The sequence below is a fragment of the Pleurodeles waltl genome, chromosome 4_1 (assembly GCF_031143425.1).
Source record: "Pleurodeles waltl isolate 20211129_DDA chromosome 4_1, aPleWal1.hap1.20221129, whole genome shotgun sequence".
NCBI classification, from domain to species: domain Eukaryota; kingdom Metazoa; phylum Chordata; class Amphibia; order Caudata; family Salamandridae; genus Pleurodeles; species Pleurodeles waltl.
Window position 1 is genome coordinate 937,269,572 of NC_090442.1, and position 17,454 is coordinate 937,287,025.

Sequence of the window (17,454 nt, forward strand, 5' to 3'; positions counted from 1 at the left end):
TTAAACAGTTTATTTAGTTTTTATGGATTGCAGGGTGCATAGGGAGTGACATCAATGATGCTTAATTCTTTACTGTGTTAAATTTCTAATATTTGACATTGGTTTTTATTTGTTTACAGATTTTATTTCTAGTTCTTCTAAGTAGGGTATAATGAGCAATGAGTGGGAATGTTTTGTTTTATATTCTTACATTATAATTAAATAAAAAGTACATTTTTATATTAACAAAGTTTATCACATTATTTTTATATTTGCATGTTTAGTGGGTTGGGTAACAGATAAATATTTGAAATATGATTTATTTAATAAGTTGGAAAAAAGTGCAATTCTGAAATATTAGGTCATTTTCATAAAAATAAAATGCATTATAGAAGAGGTAGAACAGTACATCTGACCTCACTCTCATGTATGAACCTTCATCAGACTGGATTAGAATAGTGAGATTGCCCCACCTTGAGTGTGCTTCTTTTCTAATGTGTGTCAGACTGGGTTTAGAAAAGTAAATTCACCATCCCTACAAAGAGTATTTACCACAATGTTAGACTAAGGCTAGAATAGGAATTGTAACCCTGTGTGCGGTTTCCCTAATATGTGTTTTATTAGAATTAAAATAGTAACTACTGTTCTGTCCAATGTATGGATTGTCTTCATTGTTTTTTTAAATGGAGATAGGACAGTACACTAGACGACCACTCCCCGTAACATATGCCCCCAAATGTTTTTTAGACTTAAGTCAGATAAGTACATATGACCCTCACATGATGTATACATAGTTTGTAGGCTTATGGTTAGTGTAGTATACAAATGTTTATTGTATTTGTTATTTTTGAATTAAAGTAAGATTACACCTTGTTACATTATCCTGCAAGGTGTTTCAAATATTTTGAGCATAGTTAAATTAAAAGTTTAAAAGTATATACCTTTCAAATAATTGTATTTTATTTCTTATAATTAATGTTATATTATGTATTTTTAATTATTTTTTGGTTAGTATTTTGATAATGTTAACTTTTATTACATATTTTCACAACATATTTTAATTTCTGACTACATTTAAAATATGTTTTCATCTGTGTCTAAATCTGAATATGTATTTTATGTTTAAGCTGTTTCAATTTTAATAAAAAAATAGTAACGATAATTTTTATTTAGTATTTTATTCTTATTCTATAACAAATGTTTAATTTGATTTTAAAATGTATTTGTATTCATTAGTAAGTCTTGTTAAGTTATATGTATTTTAAAATATCTTTATTTTTGGTAAGAATTATATATTTTTATTTATGTATTTTTATAAATAGTTAAAAAATATTTGTAGCTTTTATTTTGAATTATAGTAATGTTAACTACAATCAAATGCATGAACTTACCATTATAGTTTCAATGTGTGCACCAAAATCACTTAGTAGTAAATATTTTTGCAATTTACAATAAATATATGTAAAGTCCAAAAGTTTGAGGTAAATGTTTTGAATAAAATATTTATGTGTCTAAAAAAATTGGGTCAATATTTTGGTATACAACTGGATTGATGCTAAAGCTGAAATGTATTTCTGCAAACGTTTGACCTTGACCACGTCTAGCTCTTGTAAGAATGGAGACCAAAACGGAGAGGTTAAGTCTATCACTAGAAAATATAAGTAACCTTATAGTAGCCATGCCTTAAGTTAAAAGTGTTTGGTACATATTTAAAAGCGTGACAACATGCATGTTTTTTTTACTAAAGGTGGCCCTCACCAGTTACTTACTGTAGTCTGTCTAGAAACCAATATGTAAAGAATTTATGATGAGATATGGATCCACATTTTAAAATTTCAGAATGCAGATTTGCACTCTGACCTGAGACTAGATCAGGAGAGAGTCTTAAGCCACGAGACAGCATAACTATTACACAGTAAGTACCAAAGATAACCCACTCAGTGGTGGAAGGGCTCAAATAAGAGGTACTAAACAAGGGTTCACACTGCTAGTATTTATTGAGAAATTAGAACATTTTAGGCAGTGTTTGCCTTTTAACCAATAGCAGGAAAATGATCCTAATTATACGGTTCATTAACCATAAGGTTAATATAGCAAAATATATTTTGAATGTGAGCAAAGTACGTAAATCCCTCACTAAAGGTCTCATTACGAGACTGGCAGTCACAAGACCGCCAGCCTTGTGGTGGAATTCGGACTGCTGCAGATGTGGCTGTCCAACTGCCACATTACGAGTTTAGTGGTTGGCCCACCAACTGACCTCTGTCGCCGCCAGGATCCATGATCCTGATGGGGTGACAGCAGTCTTGCTTGTAATCAGCCAGTGTGGCGCTGAACTTAGCGCTGCTCCGCTGATTGCAATCTTGTTTTTTCACCACCAGCCATTTAATGGCAGTTTTCCCATCATGAAAAGGCCAGCAGAGAACACGTCTAGGCGGCCACAGGAGGCCCCTGCACTTCCCATGGGCAGTGTGAGGGCGCCCCTGCCCAGCACCATCAGAGTCTGCTTTGCAGACAGTTCTATTTCAAGGTTTCTATTGGTCAGCCAGATTAGGCAGGGGGAAACCTTGTAATAGGGCAGGTGGGGTGCCATTGCAATGGCAGTGGTGTCCTCCCTGCAAGTTTGGCCGTCCCACGTTGGGACCGTCAAACTCGTAATGAGCCACTAAGTGTCTGATTCACAACTCCCCTTCACAGTTGTGGTAGAGCCTTCAAGGATGTGGCTGAATCTCTACAAAGTGTTGCTTCTGAACTTTTCAATAATATCACCACGTGGGGAGAAGGATGCAGCTCAGAGAGAATGATCTTTGTTAATGGAAATGCAAATATAAAGTGTTACAGTGTAAATCACACATGCTTTGGTCCTATACATTTGGCATCCAATGATGTGCATGCATTGCTTTTAGAGCTTTTAGAAACAAGGCACTGAAGTTTTTAAGTACCAACATACTGTCATAGTGCACAGGGCACCATTTGCTTATAGTTTATCCATTTCTGGTCATGACTACTCAGATTAAGTGGGCCCATAAAGGTGGCTAAATGTTCTCATACTTTGCCACCAAATTCTGGAATGGCAATCTATAGATTTTTGCACTCAAAAGACCTCAAATTTACATGGACTAGATAGACTGAGCTGTTTGTTATATGTCAATGCTCACAGGCATGTTTCCTTATAAATATCTTGTAATACCTTTTGGGTGACTTTGAAATGTAGGGATAGTATTAATATAACATAGCTTTGAGTGCCAACGTGTGCAGATGGCATGATGTACATGCACACAGTGCAGTTGCAGTAGTTGTATTCATAGGTTATTCCCCCTAATGTGCATTTCAGTTTGTGCATTTTGCACATACATCCTCTGATTTCTCCAATATGCTCTTCTCACAAGGTTAGGCTACAGAATCCTTTGTATAATGTATACTTTTTTGTGAATTCTGTGTGCATTTTTACATTTCCATTTGCCTACATGCAGATGCACAAATTAAATTGCGTATATACATCTTTTGAATGAATGGGGTTTCCCATGTGTACCTGGCACCATAAAAATCACAGCCTAGTTTGGTTGATTAGGCGTTAGTATTAGGAGAAATTCATAATATCTGCTTTACAAATATTGCCATGAAAATCCACATCCCTAAGTGAAACCTCAAAATGAAAACAGATCTGAGAAAAGACTCGCCTCTTCACATGACATATTCACCTTACCATTAGTGTTTTCACTAAAATACTTGTAACTATTTTTTTTCAAAATATTGACATTTTTTGTTACGAACTCATGCAAAATTACAAGTTTTTCCAATGCTGGGCATATGTTTTATAATGTTCTGTATATTACTTATAAAATTACCTAACCAGGCTTAAAATTAAAAACAGTTAATACTTGCAAACCAAATACGCTATCTTTTCAAAATACCTATTTTTTGGGGGGAAAAAGCAAGCCCACATTATATTATTACTAAAACAATTTGTTTATAATCATTAGAGCAAATAATTCCAGATTTTAAAACACTTAAATATGTGTAGTTGTATTTGTCTTAAAAGAAAACAATATAAATATTTCTTAAACTGCTAAATAGAATGTACAACCATTGTAAAATGTGCATGCGTAGTATAAATTTAAATACAACTGTTAACAACTGTTTAAGAAACAATCCCAACTATTGTAAAACAAATGGAAAAACTGACACAAACTTTTAAAATTAGGGTTATTTCTTAAAGAAGTAAAGCTTAACTTATTCAACTGTATAAGCATAGTTTCAACAGTTATTGAAGTTTCAAATATTTAAAGGAGCCTGACATAGTTCCAACTTGTTTTACACTTCAAGGTAATTTACTCTCAATGTCACTTCCTCATATAGGAAAAAGAACACATTTCATGGAAAAGTCCCACCAGAGGAATACACAATTTCCATGTAATAAGATACTAAACCTCATAGGTTGAGCATTGCCAGAATTAGTATTAGAAATGTGGCATTTAAACATCTCTACTATCATTGATAATTTATGAATTAATTATCTCAGTCATTTGTAAGGAAATATGGGTTGTGCTAGACTTGTCAGCCTTAGGTTTGTCTTCCTCCAGACTTTTTGCTTCTCCATTTTGCTGGACCTATTTTTGTTGGCCTTAGAACTCTGATCACATTACCACTGTTAACCAGTGATAAAGTGCACATGCTAACTCCTTAAAACATGGTGATATTGGCTTATCCACAATTGGCATATTTAATTTACTTGTTAGTTCCTAGTGAAGTTCATTACATGTCCCCAGGGCCTGTAACTTTAATGCTACCAGTAGACCTGCAGCACTGATTGTGCCACCCACTAAAGTGTCCCTTGAAACATGCCTCGGGCCTGCCATTGTAATGCCTGTGTATGCACTTTAAACTTCCTTGTCAACCTTGCAAAAAATACCTTTTCCCAGGCCCAAAACGTCCTATTTAATATATATAAGTCACCCTTAGGGTAGGCCCTGGACAGTCCAGAGGGAAGGGTACAATGTAATCAAAGAATAGGTCGTACTTTTTAGTTTTACCTGTCCTGGTGGTGTAACACTCCTAAATTTGTTTTTCACTGCTGCAAGGCCCATCCCTCCCATATGATAACAATGAGGTTGCCTTATTACATTTTATGAGTGTTGCTTCGAAATGGGAAGAGATGACCCCTTCGTGCCTGTTTTGTCTGGTATTACACCTTAAAATCCTAACATATGGTGAAATTGGATTTTAAATTGAAATTCAGAAAATACCACTTTCAGAAAGTTGACAATTTCTTGCCTTAGCCATTTGTTGCCTGCAGTCTGTCTCTGGTAACATGACTGGGTGGCGTTGGCAATTGACCTTTGTATATTGCTTCTAGACAACCCACACAATGGGAGCTTAGGTGCGACTTAATGGGTCATCGTGGACAGGAAGGGAAGGAAAAGCTGGAAACAGCCTCTCTTACACCTGAATACGTTGTGTCCTGTCCACCCACAAAGGGCTTAGCAACACTGCATCGTCACTCCAGCCATCTTATAGCCAGGGAAGGGTAGTGAAGGGATTCCTTGCACTTCAAAGTCACTGTCTCGAGGTTTCTGCCACCTTCCAGAACCAAGGCAACAAAGTATAAATAACTGACTTCAGTACGCTTCTGGACCTGTGGATACTCTGCAAGGAAGGAGGACTGCCGGCAGCTAAAGGCCTGCCACTTGGTTGGACTGCTGTTTTCCTGGACTCCTGGTTTGCTGTGCTTACCTCTGTTTGGTGCCCGCTTGCTTGGGAGTGAGAAAGGCTGGGCCTGCATATCTCCAACCCATAACCCAGTGAGACTCCAAGGGCTAGTTGGCTGGCATCCTGATCTGAATTCTCAAGAAAATGAAAGAAGTTGAACGTCCTTGCTCTAGCACCGGGACTCTGCCAGCTGTGAATCTACACTGCCAAGTGGTGCCACCCCAGTCCTGAACTCTTGGTGGGCCTAGGGTGCTTGCTCCAACAGAACCAACTGGTGCATTTATGTTGCTGCATGGAACAGGACACGCTCATCACTGCTACAAAGGCTGGAAGCAACACAGCAGACTTGCATAGCAGCATCGTGGGACCAGTGCATTGCCTTTGGAACCGCCATTGTGTGACGCTGTGTGATGCTTTCCCCAGCGCAAGCCCCCTGCATCCCTCATCAACTGCAGCTTCCAAGACGTTAAACCTCTACATTACTGCTACTGCGTGGATAGGAACCAAAGCATAATCTCAACTGCACCATGCATCCTCGAAACCGGTCTCTGCATTCCAAGCCCTGTCAACAGGAACCTTAACATCAGCCTATCAGGATGGATCGTGCACCACAGCCACATCGCATCTCGGAACCAAAGCATCACCCTGACTGCACGATACAGCTTTGTTTCAGACCCACGCAACGCTGCACAACCAGGATTTATGGTACTTTGGATGCAGCGAGGTCACTCTGAACTTTTGACTCTGTCCTGTTCTAGTGCAACCAGATATCCCTAGTTGTCGCTTCTTGCTTCTAATCACTATTTCACAGTGTATTATACCAAAATTCATAACTTCAGTTCTACTTATTAGATTTTTGTACTTTTGATCTTGCTGTATTTGGTAAAGTATGCTCCATGTTTTTAACCTGCTGTGGTATTAATTTTGAGTGGTGTTTTCACAGTTTTACTGTTTGAAATGTTGCACAAATACTTTACACACTGCCTCAAAGTTCAGCCCGACTGATTTGTGCAAGCTATCAGAAGGTGAGCACAAGTTAATATAAGGGTTACCTGACATTTGCCCTGACTAAAGGTGTGGTTGCTGCTTGAGCAAGGCTGATACCTCAGTCAATCAGTAATCCAATTTCCAACAGTCCTCATGTGCAAAGCAATTTTGCAATAACCAACCCTGCAATTCGCAAGATTACAGGATTTGTGACTGCAAAAGTGCTTTTCTTTATGTACAAAAACCCTTTAACAAGTCAGAAAAAGTTTTCTGACATGTAAAAGTGGTTTTGAGACTTTGTCAAAATCACAAATAAGAAGGGTCGCCCCCTCATTATTACTAGTAGGAGAGGAAAGTATCAGTGGTTTGTGACCCAAATTGTGGTCACAAACTATTGGCCACATACTGACACCTTAAAGGGGGGTGGTATCTGATTCCCAAAGGGGAAGGGTGTCTTTGATCTCCTTTGTGAATCTTGAAAAAAGTTTCAGAGAGAGTTTGTAACAATCCTGCAATCAGCAGTGAAAGATTTGAAACACAGTCACGTTTCCTCTAAGGAACAAGAGCTGCATTAGAAAAAACCTTTATCTAAATACAATTTCAGACATAGTGGTCTGCTGACGCTATGAGGCCACTATCCAGTGATTGTGTCCAATTGTAGAGGGTTGCATATTACTACCTGCCTAGTGAATATTCCTTAGTCAGGTTTTTTTAGGACCCTCTGCGATTTGTTATTTTTGGGACCGGCCTATTAGTACACTGATGGGTTCACAAAGTCAGGAATGGTTCACAAAAAGTTGATGAGGAGTGTGTGACCACTTTTTGTGCATTAGTTCTTAGTAGGAAGCCCAAAAGTTTTCGAACTCCAACATTCTGGCAGGACGCAAATGAATACTCTTGGAGTATCTTTTTCAAGTAAACTAAATGATATTTATGTCCTAATTCTTTTAAGCGTAAATATTATGATTATTGGTCTTCAGTGTTTTAATCACTGCCATAATATATGTTAAAACATTTAAAAGTTTAGAAAATATTAGTCATAATTCTGTACCTTCTAATTTGATATATCCAGCCATGCCCACAAACATCATCAGTATCACTGAGACCACAGCAATTGCTACCTTCAGCAAATAATTTTCACCACCATCGCTGTGCTCCATGGACAAATGAGCTAAAAGAAGAAGAATTATAACACATATTACACCTCACTTTCTAGATAAGTTCATTCCTATTCATCAGATATTGTCAACAGATCTGAAAATATTGCAGAACTTGAATAAATGAGAGCAGTATTCAATTTATTAAATGTAAGTGCAGCACTTTGGCTTGTTACGTAACGTTCTATGTCAGCTGATCCGGTCCACTATGCCACAATTATACCAGGAATTTTCATCTATCAGCTTTTTTATTGTTGAAGGAGTCCAGTCTGAGAAACATGGCAGGCCCACAGGAGATAACACACCACATGTTTCTCAATGTTATGGGGGTCTGAAAACACAACAAGAACTTCAAAACCAAATGCGGTAATGGACCCTGTAGGTCTGGTCTCACATATTCTTCCGAATTACACGCCAAGTAACTCACTATGGGTGGCGATTGGGGTGAGATACCAGCTGAAATTTGTATCTCTAGGTCCAATATTTCTACCTCCAGTTGCTTTCCATTTGGTAAAAATCACAATGCTATGCACATGATTTGTACATTCTCAGAGGTCCTGATGGGGGTCAAGGAAAGTACAATTGTATTGTCAAATATCTGTTACAGGTGGGGAAATATCAATGTCCTCTGTATTCACACGATTCTTTTTATAAATCGTCATGGTTATGTCAATATCTGAAAGGTCATTATGGAGTAGTAATGTGAATAGTAACATTTTACTTCATTCCTTTTGATCTCTTGTATCTCACAAATGACTATCTTTATTCCCAACAATGAATGTAGATACATTTAAATATCCATTTTTAATGGCCTTCATTTTAAACATCATTCACATTTTTTGTATCTTGGGGCAAAAGTGGTAGAAGACATGCCATTGTAGCTAGTGTTAGTTTGGCTGTTCTGCCACAAATTCCTTTTCACCTCATAACTCTAGTAACCAAGGCTAAAAGAATAGAGAATCTCTCTTTCTTTCTCTCTCTCTCTCTCTCTCGTTCTAGCTCTCTCTCGTGGCATGTAACTGCATGACTAGTGATCTTTTCCATTGCATGTGGTCAGAGACAGTTTTAGTGCAAGGCAACTATAGAAGAATGTCAATGCCACCACTTTCAGGGGTGCAAAATATAACACCATTTGCATGTAAGGGGAGACAAATGACAAAAGGGCAGCACATGTTATGCACGGGCCCTACCAAAGGTAGTGTCCATCAAGATCACCCTAAAAAACATGTTCTGTGTTGTCTCCATGCAGCTTCTCTATCTCTTTCCAATATTATGTTCCGAGCAATGTCCACAATGCATTAGAGATCCCTTAATAAACATAAGAAACTACTAGAGTGGAAGAAGACTGCAGGGCACCCCTCGCGATGGAAGGAGGATGGTCCCTACACTCTCCCAGGACTTTCATTGATGAATGACAATTTAAAAATGATAACATAGAGCTATAACCCAAGCCTTAATAATTTACCATATATGTTGTTTAATAAAACGAGAAACACATTTCCTTAAGTATATTTATATATAATTTTGGAAGAATTAAACTCATGAGAAAAATAATATATAAAAGAAAATTTACGCAACTAATAAAACTAAATCCCACATCAGCTTGACGTCTTTTCATGTATTCACTTACTAAAAACCAGCACTCAAGAAATGTCTGTCAAATAACTGCACAGTGCCTGAACATTGTATTGTGAGAGAAATCATGGACATTTTGTCATAACTTAAAGATGCTTTTCAATTGATTAGATACTAACCGATGATAAACTCTAGGTGATTCAGTATATAAGTCCACTTGAAAATGTGAACACAATTGTTTGTGTCAGGGACAAGAGCAAACCCAATAGGACAACCAAAATAACATTGAATACCTGCACTACTTTCAAACAGGTGGTATTTGCGGAGAGCCCACACACTTACGCCCTTACTTAAACTGAGCAATGTGAATGTAACCTTGATGCTTAACTAGTGGTGATAGACCTAAAAGCTGAATATGTGCTCTCTCCCTAAAAACATTGTGAAATTGGCTTGCACATTCTTGGCATATTTAATTTTCTTATACGTCCCTATTATATAGTACTACATGTACCAAGGGATTGTGAATTAAAAGCTTCGAATGGTCCTGTAGCATTCATTGTGTCACCCACTTTACTAAGACTTTATAACGTCTCAGGTCTGCATTTAAAGCCTGTGGTGCAGTTTTAAATGGGCAATTCAACCAGACAAAATAAAACTTTACCAGGCATTGACCTTCCTTTTTAATATATATATGTCACTCCTAATGTAGACCCTAAAACCCTAAGGAGCTTGGTGCATTGCATTTAAAAAGTAGGGCATGTTTTGAAGTTTTACATGTCCTGGTTGTGAAAAAGTCTAAATTTGTTTTCTCTAACGTAAGGCCTATCTCTCCCATTGGTAACAGTGAGTTACATTGTTACATTAACAAAGTGCTAACATTTGATTAGGAGTAGGTAGAAATATCCTGTTTGAACTCAAATTAATTGTCATTTAAAATCCCTGTTTATGGTAAAGTCAGATTTTAAGTCAGAATTCTGAAAATGCCATTTTTAAAAAGTTGGCATTTTCTTTTCTTATCCATGTGGTACCTGATGCAGCAGAGACCAGGTGCAGTGTTCAAGGTCTCTGAAACTTGTATGTACCTTTGCATTTCAGCCATTCAAGAAGCCCTTGGAGTCATCTTGGTAGTCTGGGGTTCAAGCAGCAAGGCAGGCCTATAAAAGCAGGGCAGTCCTCTGGGGAGCAAGGCAGGCCTCAAGCAGCAGAGCAGACCTCTGGTAGCAGCAGGATAGTCCTCTGGGGTACAGGCTGGGCTCAAGCAGCATTAAAATCCTCTGGGGATTCATGCATGCGGTCACCCATAGGCTCAGACATCTATTGAAGAGTTGTTCTGGGGGTCCATTATTTATACCTGGTGCCACCCTTACATTTGGTTCTAGAAAAATCCTCCCTTCCCCCACCAAAGCTCCAAGAAGTCTAGGGTAACAAGAGGCTAGTGTCAGGTTCCTTTGAGTGTGTGCTGGAGGCAGCCTTTTGAAATATAAGTGTGGCAGGGAACAGGTCAGCACCAACCATCCTGGCAGGATGGTAATCAAGCCAGCACCTAGTCCTCCTCTGTCTCACTGTCTGAGAGGAATGCACAAAGTCCAACGGCTAAGCTATTCACAATCGTGACCTAGGACACTAACAGCAGGCACCAAATGGTTCGGACAAGAAAAAGCCAACTTTCTAAAATTGGCATTGTCCGAATTGTGGCTTAAAATCTGACTTTACTAATAAAGAGAATTTTGGATTAAAATTAATTTAAATACAGCCATGATATGTCAACCATCTCCCAATCAAGTTAGCCCTTGTTAAATGTAATAAGGTAACTCAATGTTAGCCAATCAGAGAGATAGACCTTACACCTCAGTAGTGAAAAACACATTTAGGAGTATTTCATTGCCAGGACATGTAAAACTTAAAAACACAAATCTTACTTTTTAAATATAATGCACCCTGCCCTATTGGCAATAGGGTCTACCCTAGGGGTCACTTATATGTATTAAAAAGGAAGGTGAAGACATGGCAAAAGGTTTATTTTGCCAGTTCAAAATGGTAGTTTAAAACTGCACTATGGACCGCAATGGCAGGCCTGAGACATGTTTTATAGTGCTACTTAAGTGTGTGGTACAATGAGTGCTGCAAGCCCAAAATGTACATGTAGTACCATATACTAGGAACTATAAGGTCAATAAACTGTGCTAATCAGGTGTAAGCCAATTGTACAATGTTTTAGTGAGAGCAGAAGCATTTTAGCACTTGTTATCAGTGATAACATGCACGGAGTCCTAATGCCAACAAAATGAAATCAGAAAACAGGAGGGGTGAAGACAAAACATTTGAGGAAGGACACACCAAGGATGTCCGGCCTAAAACGTTAGCATAGGTGTTAGCTAACCCTGAAAATGCTGGGACAGTGACCTCTTTGGGCCTGATGCACAATGCAGGCATTCCAGCCTATAATCAGCTGAGAAGTATTCCCAAAAATAAGAGTTTGCCTTTTGCAATCTTTTGTTTAAATTGTGGAAACACAAGCAAAAACTAGGCCTCTGTACATCTTGGTGAAAATAATAGGGTGAGCTTAAGCATGCACAAGGCAAACATTGTACAAGCTCCATTCATTTGCTCTCACTGAGCAGATGTAGTAGCTCGGAACTCACAAATTGGAATGATACATTTTGCAGCAACTGTTGCATGGTGATTGCGATCAGATTCACCAGTATGCAGCTTTTACCATAATCTTAATGATTTTACAAACCCTGTCCTGCGGATGATTGATAAATAGCAAACATATTACTGCTGTTTTTGGTGGCTTCTAAGGCAAATATTATAGAACAGTATATATCGAAGACAATAGTCCCTCTGCACGCCGACACCACACATTTAGGAGTCAAAACTGGCCCTTTTGGATGATTCCCTAAAGCTTTCACTGATCAGAAGATGCACAGCAGAAACGTGGTTGACGTTGTGCACATGCTGTCTCTCACATACGCAATCTGGGCTACTATGCCAAGTTTAAGAAAGGGTTTTACAAGGACACCTCTGAATGTTTTTGACCAAATATGTGTTCTAAACTAGTTTGTACATTTGCAAACATACACAATGTGTGCTCTCTAAATGATACCTCATCTAATAAACTGATAATTTTGAATGGAGTGGTAACACTTACTGCAAGGGATATCACATATCTCAATTGGAATAGAGTATTGTATGTCATTTCTCCAGCCCTAAAAAATGTAAAAAAGAAACTGTAATTATTTATGCACATCAATATGTTTCCCAATCAATCACCATAATACTATAAATCATGTCCTATGTGCTTTATATTTCGGCGGACGGTACATCTGTCACCATTGTGACAGAGTAACCCCTCTGCTAAACTCTATATCAGGCCTCTAGTCATTAGGAGTCATTCATCTATAAAACATACCCACAATTCACACTGATGTAGCACATGATTTTTCCAGAATAAAATAAGTGTAGAAATAATAAGTAGAGCTCCTTGTTTTATTATATTTCACTTTTTTGATTTTTCCATCTGCATATATATAATTTCCTCATCTTCTTGAAATCCATACAAAATAAATCATGGATGGTGAAAACAATAAAGCTGCAACTAGTTTATTTTCACATTTTTTTAACTAATCAGTGGGCACTCATACTTTGATTTTTATGAGGTTTTTCTATCTGATGAACTAAGCATTTTTGTGGTTGCAAATCACAAAGTCACAGATTTTGCAAATTCAAAAACACTGGTCCCATTGTGCAAAAGTAGGAGTGGGTGGGAAACTCCACTCTGCCAGTGGAGTTTGTGAAGTTTTTGTCATTCCACGTTCCACCTGGAGCACGGAGTTCAGCAAAAAGCTTTGTCAACTGCCAGCGGAGGGGAGTTTACTCGTGTGCTCCCCATACATTCCAATGTCCACCTAAAAACTATCTCAGAGCTGTCGAGCCCCATCCTGTTTTTATGCCCCAAACTCTTATTAGTCACTTACTTGTTGACGTTGCTGGTCCTTCGCTCATAGGAAGGTCTGATTGGACTGCTGCATGTCAATCGTGAGGTGCATCGACTCTCAGGTTTCAGCTTAAGTTTCATGACTGGGGGTAGAGGTAGGCAGAGGGGTGTAGGAGAGGAGGTGTTAGGGGTAAAAACAAAAACAATTTGTTTGCGCCACAGCTCGGTGCAGCTATTGAATTTATGACAGTGACACTAAGGATGCATGCTCAGCATCGCAGCCCAATAAGCAGGGGTTCTGTGCTTGTGGCACCTCATCTCTCTGCAAGGAAAACTGTGCAGGTCCCGCCTTTAATACAAAAACTGCAGCTGCTGCTTCTTACCCAGTAGAGTGTTGTCCTAGACTCCAAACCAGCAAAAGTAGTGAAGAGGTGGGAGTTAGCCGAACCGCACAGAACAGAAGCACGCACTTGAGCATCCCAGGGGCATAAGAGCAGTGCCTCAGGAAGCAGCCGCTTCTACTGCAACCTCACCTCCTAGCTCTACTGTTCCCTGGACTGCATCAGATCCACTGATCCTCTGGGCCTTAGCGTGAAAGGAGCGGACTGCACTCCAGTGCCTGCTGGGTCCCTGTCCCTGACTTCACAATCTCTGCTCCTGCGTCTTGCTTAGTGGGAACACTGATGGGGGCTCCCTGGGCAGGAGGAATCAGCATTGGGGTGGAGCCTGGTGTGTGAGATAGCTTTGAATATGTCGCCTTTTTGGATGCAGCATAAATCACTGAGCTCTGCCACGAGCTGCACAGACCTTTGAGGTTCTCAAAGGAGGTCTGCGACGGGTCATGCTTTGGACTTCACCCGCCCTGAGCCCCTTTCACTGACCCTGACAGCTGAGCTGACCCACCTCCAACTGCGGGTGTGTGCAGCAAAAGTGCAGGACCCTACAGCCGGTGTGAGTGGCATGTGCCACTAAAGCTTGCTTGCCCGCCCTGATGAGGAACTCCTGTGCACTGTCCAAACAGTACATGTGTGTGTGCACATAGATGCTATAACCCTGACAACCAATCTTCTGTTTGCTGTATTTCTCATTTCCCCCTCATCTGCTAACTGTAAGTAGTCCGTTATCTTTTAAATGCTGATTAGTTTTCCAACTCACATGTGCACTTTGCAACCCATAAGGAATAGTGCAGGAAATGGGCGTGTGTGACAGGTGTCACCCCCACCTTTTGAAATTTGCTATGCAATGTAGCAGTGCTTTGCAAACTGCAACTGTGATCACATACCATTGATCTTATGGTCAACTAGTGATACTCCTGAAAAGGAATGGTAAGTAATTTAGAGAGTGGAAGCTCTCCCCGAGAGAGTTTAATTATCAAATTGTTCAACAAAAGCATGCAAACCTTAAACATTCTCATTCCAGTCCCTATTGTTGGCAGCACTTTGAAAAGCACATAAAAATATATTACCCAGTGGCGGTCGCCATTAGGTACTTTTAGTTAGGATCATCTTTCCATAGAAAAAGTGTTTTCTGACTTGCCTATATATTTGGCCGTTTGACAAATCTTCACAACATTTTTGGGAGAGAAGTGGCCCAGTGATTCTTGTTGCGCTCCGAAAGTTTTGGGGTGATCCGTCAAGCGGGGCCCAGAAAAAGGGGGGTTCGAATAAAGTTGTGTTTCCCATGTTAATTCCCATAGGACCTTTAGACACAGTTACAGCCCGAACCACTAGGCGTAATTACTCCAAATTTGGCAGAAAGCTAGCTTTCGGTACGCAGATTACACTTTTTCTGTGTAAATCTGTTCAGTAGTTTTTGAGATAGTAAAGGAAATCCAAATTTGTACATCTGTGATTGTGAAGACTTCATAAACAATGACGAGCTTGTGCATGGAAATGCACAGCTCTAATTCAAACCAGGAAGTGTTGGCAGCCTTCTTGGGACTCAGCTTGAGCTGCGTCCCACAAAAATAGTGTAAAAAAAAAAAGACAAGGGGCCAGGGTAGAGTCACCCTGACCCCTTGGCTCTAATGCCGGGGTCCCAGAGGGATCATCCCCCTGGGGGAAAACTGTATTAATTATTATTTTTAGTGCAAAATTGTGACAACGTTGCAAATTTGTGGGGAAAATGAAAAAAAAAATGAGTGCAGGGTCCCGCCCTTGTTTTTTAAGAAGCCTCCAGGACCAGGACCTGGTTCCGGAGGCATTGCTTCTTTTAAATAGGGGGAGCCTCCTGGCCCCCCACAGCCCCCAGGACCACCAACTCTCCAGGGCACTTACTAAATTTGTTGGGGGAGGGCTGCATGGTCCCCGCACCCTGGGGAGCACCATCTCCCCAGGGCAAAGTGATTTTCTGATGTGGGGAGCCGCAACGCCCTCCCCCACAGACCTGGGGACCACCACCTCCTCCCCAGGGCTTTTAATTAATATGTTGTGTGGGGGCGGTGCAGCCCTCCCGCAGCCCCAGGGACCATCACCTCCCTGGGGCATTGAAGAAATTGGGTGCAGTGGGGCACTTGGCCCCCCGCAGCTCCAGGGAACACTACCTTCCTGAGGCATTGCAGAAATTAGGTGTGGGGGAGCTGAACAACCCCTCCCCCGCAGTCCTGGGGACCACCATCTCCCTGGGGCAAATAGTAAAAAAAATTAAATCAAATCAAATCAAATCATTAACATTTATAAAGCGCGCTACTCACCCGTGCGGGTCTCAAGGCACTAGGGGAAAAAGGGGGGTTATCGCTGCTCGAACAGCCAGGTCTTTAGGAGTCTCCGGAAAGCAGAGTGGTCCTGGGTGGTCCTGAGGCTGGTGGGGAGGGAGTTCCAGGTCTTGGCCGCCAGGAAGGAGAAAGATCTCCCACCCGCCGTGGAGCGGCGGATGCGAGGGACAGCAGCGAGTGCGAGGCCAGAGGAGCGGAGGAGGCGGGTGGGAGATCCCCGTAGCCTTGAGGACCACCACCTACCTGGAGCTATTTCCACATTCGAAGGGGGGAAATGTGGCCGTCATTGATGAGCCACTGTTGGCCCTGGGGAAGCCAACCCCCAGGGCTGGCTCCTGCTATGTCCCAGGTTGCCCACCCCTGGGACATAGCTATTTCCTTTTGCTTGGTGGGCGCTGACAGCTCCCACCAAGCACAAGCAAACATAACTCTGCTTTTTGACAGTGGTACCTGTCAAACAGGTACTGCTGTCAGAAAGCAGAGTTTTCATCTGTTTTCCCTGCATGCAGATATAAGAGATGAAAACATTGCTCCAGCAAGCAGAGAGCTGTTGTTAAAATCAGCTCCTTGCTTGCTGGAGTAATGCTGGCTCATGCAGGAGGCTGGAGACTGCTGTGATCACTGGGGAGGCCTTGAGGCTCTCTCCGCAGCCCCAGATAGCCCATAGAGGTAAAACAAAAAAAAAAAAGAATTGGAAGGGACCACGGGGAACACCTTGAGACTCTGCACCGGGGTCCCAGTTAGCCCATAAAGTGCAAACAATGGAAAAGATTTAAAAAAAGAATGGCCTAATGGTTAAGGTCTCAGACCTGCATAATGAAAGTTGAGGGTTCTACTCCAGGCATGTCCTTGATCATTTCCCTCCTTTAATTTATCTTAAACTTCAAATGCTTAAGGCTCATACTGACAAATATATTTAATTGACAAATACTTTTAATTGACAAATACCTTAGTACATGAGGAAATTAGAGAGCTTCTTAGCAAATAAGTATCCAGAGAAGGCCACCAGAGAAAAAAAGAGCCCAAATGTAGCACAAATATCCCCCAACTGTGGCCCAAGTATTACCCAATGACAGAAGTGGGCAAAACACTTATTTTTCTGTTTTTTATTTGCAGTTTCATATAGTGCAGACTTGACCCAATGGTATTGGGGTGCTTTACATGAGCATCTGTTACAGTACACAAGGAAACATTCATTTTGGTTTTCGGCATGGGGAGATGAAGTGATTTACCCAAAATCACAGGATGTCAAGCTGAAACCGAGACTCAAACCTGGTTCCCCAGCTGCAAAGTCTGAAGATCTGCCTGTAATGCTACATTTTCTCATCCCAAGTGTAACAAATAATCAAGAGATCAACTGGATAAAAAACATAAAGATAGCAAATAATTTAAAAGTG

The 17,454-nt window shown here is 40.5% G+C and overlaps 1 protein-coding gene across 1 annotated transcript in view; it reads right to left on the reverse strand.

Annotated features, from left to right (window-relative positions):
* Window positions 1-17,454, reverse strand: part of IL17REL (interleukin 17 receptor E like) — a 600,388-nt gene that overhangs the window by 117,221 nt on the left and 465,713 nt on the right. The window contains exons 15-16 of the mRNA XM_069229705.1: window positions 12,559-12,616; window positions 7,727-7,846 (exon numbers count right to left, since the gene is read on the reverse strand). Of these exons, the coding sequence (XP_069085806.1) occupies window positions 7,727-7,846; window positions 12,559-12,616 (178 nt within the window). The remainder of the gene's footprint in view (window positions 1-7,726; window positions 7,847-12,558; window positions 12,617-17,454) is intronic.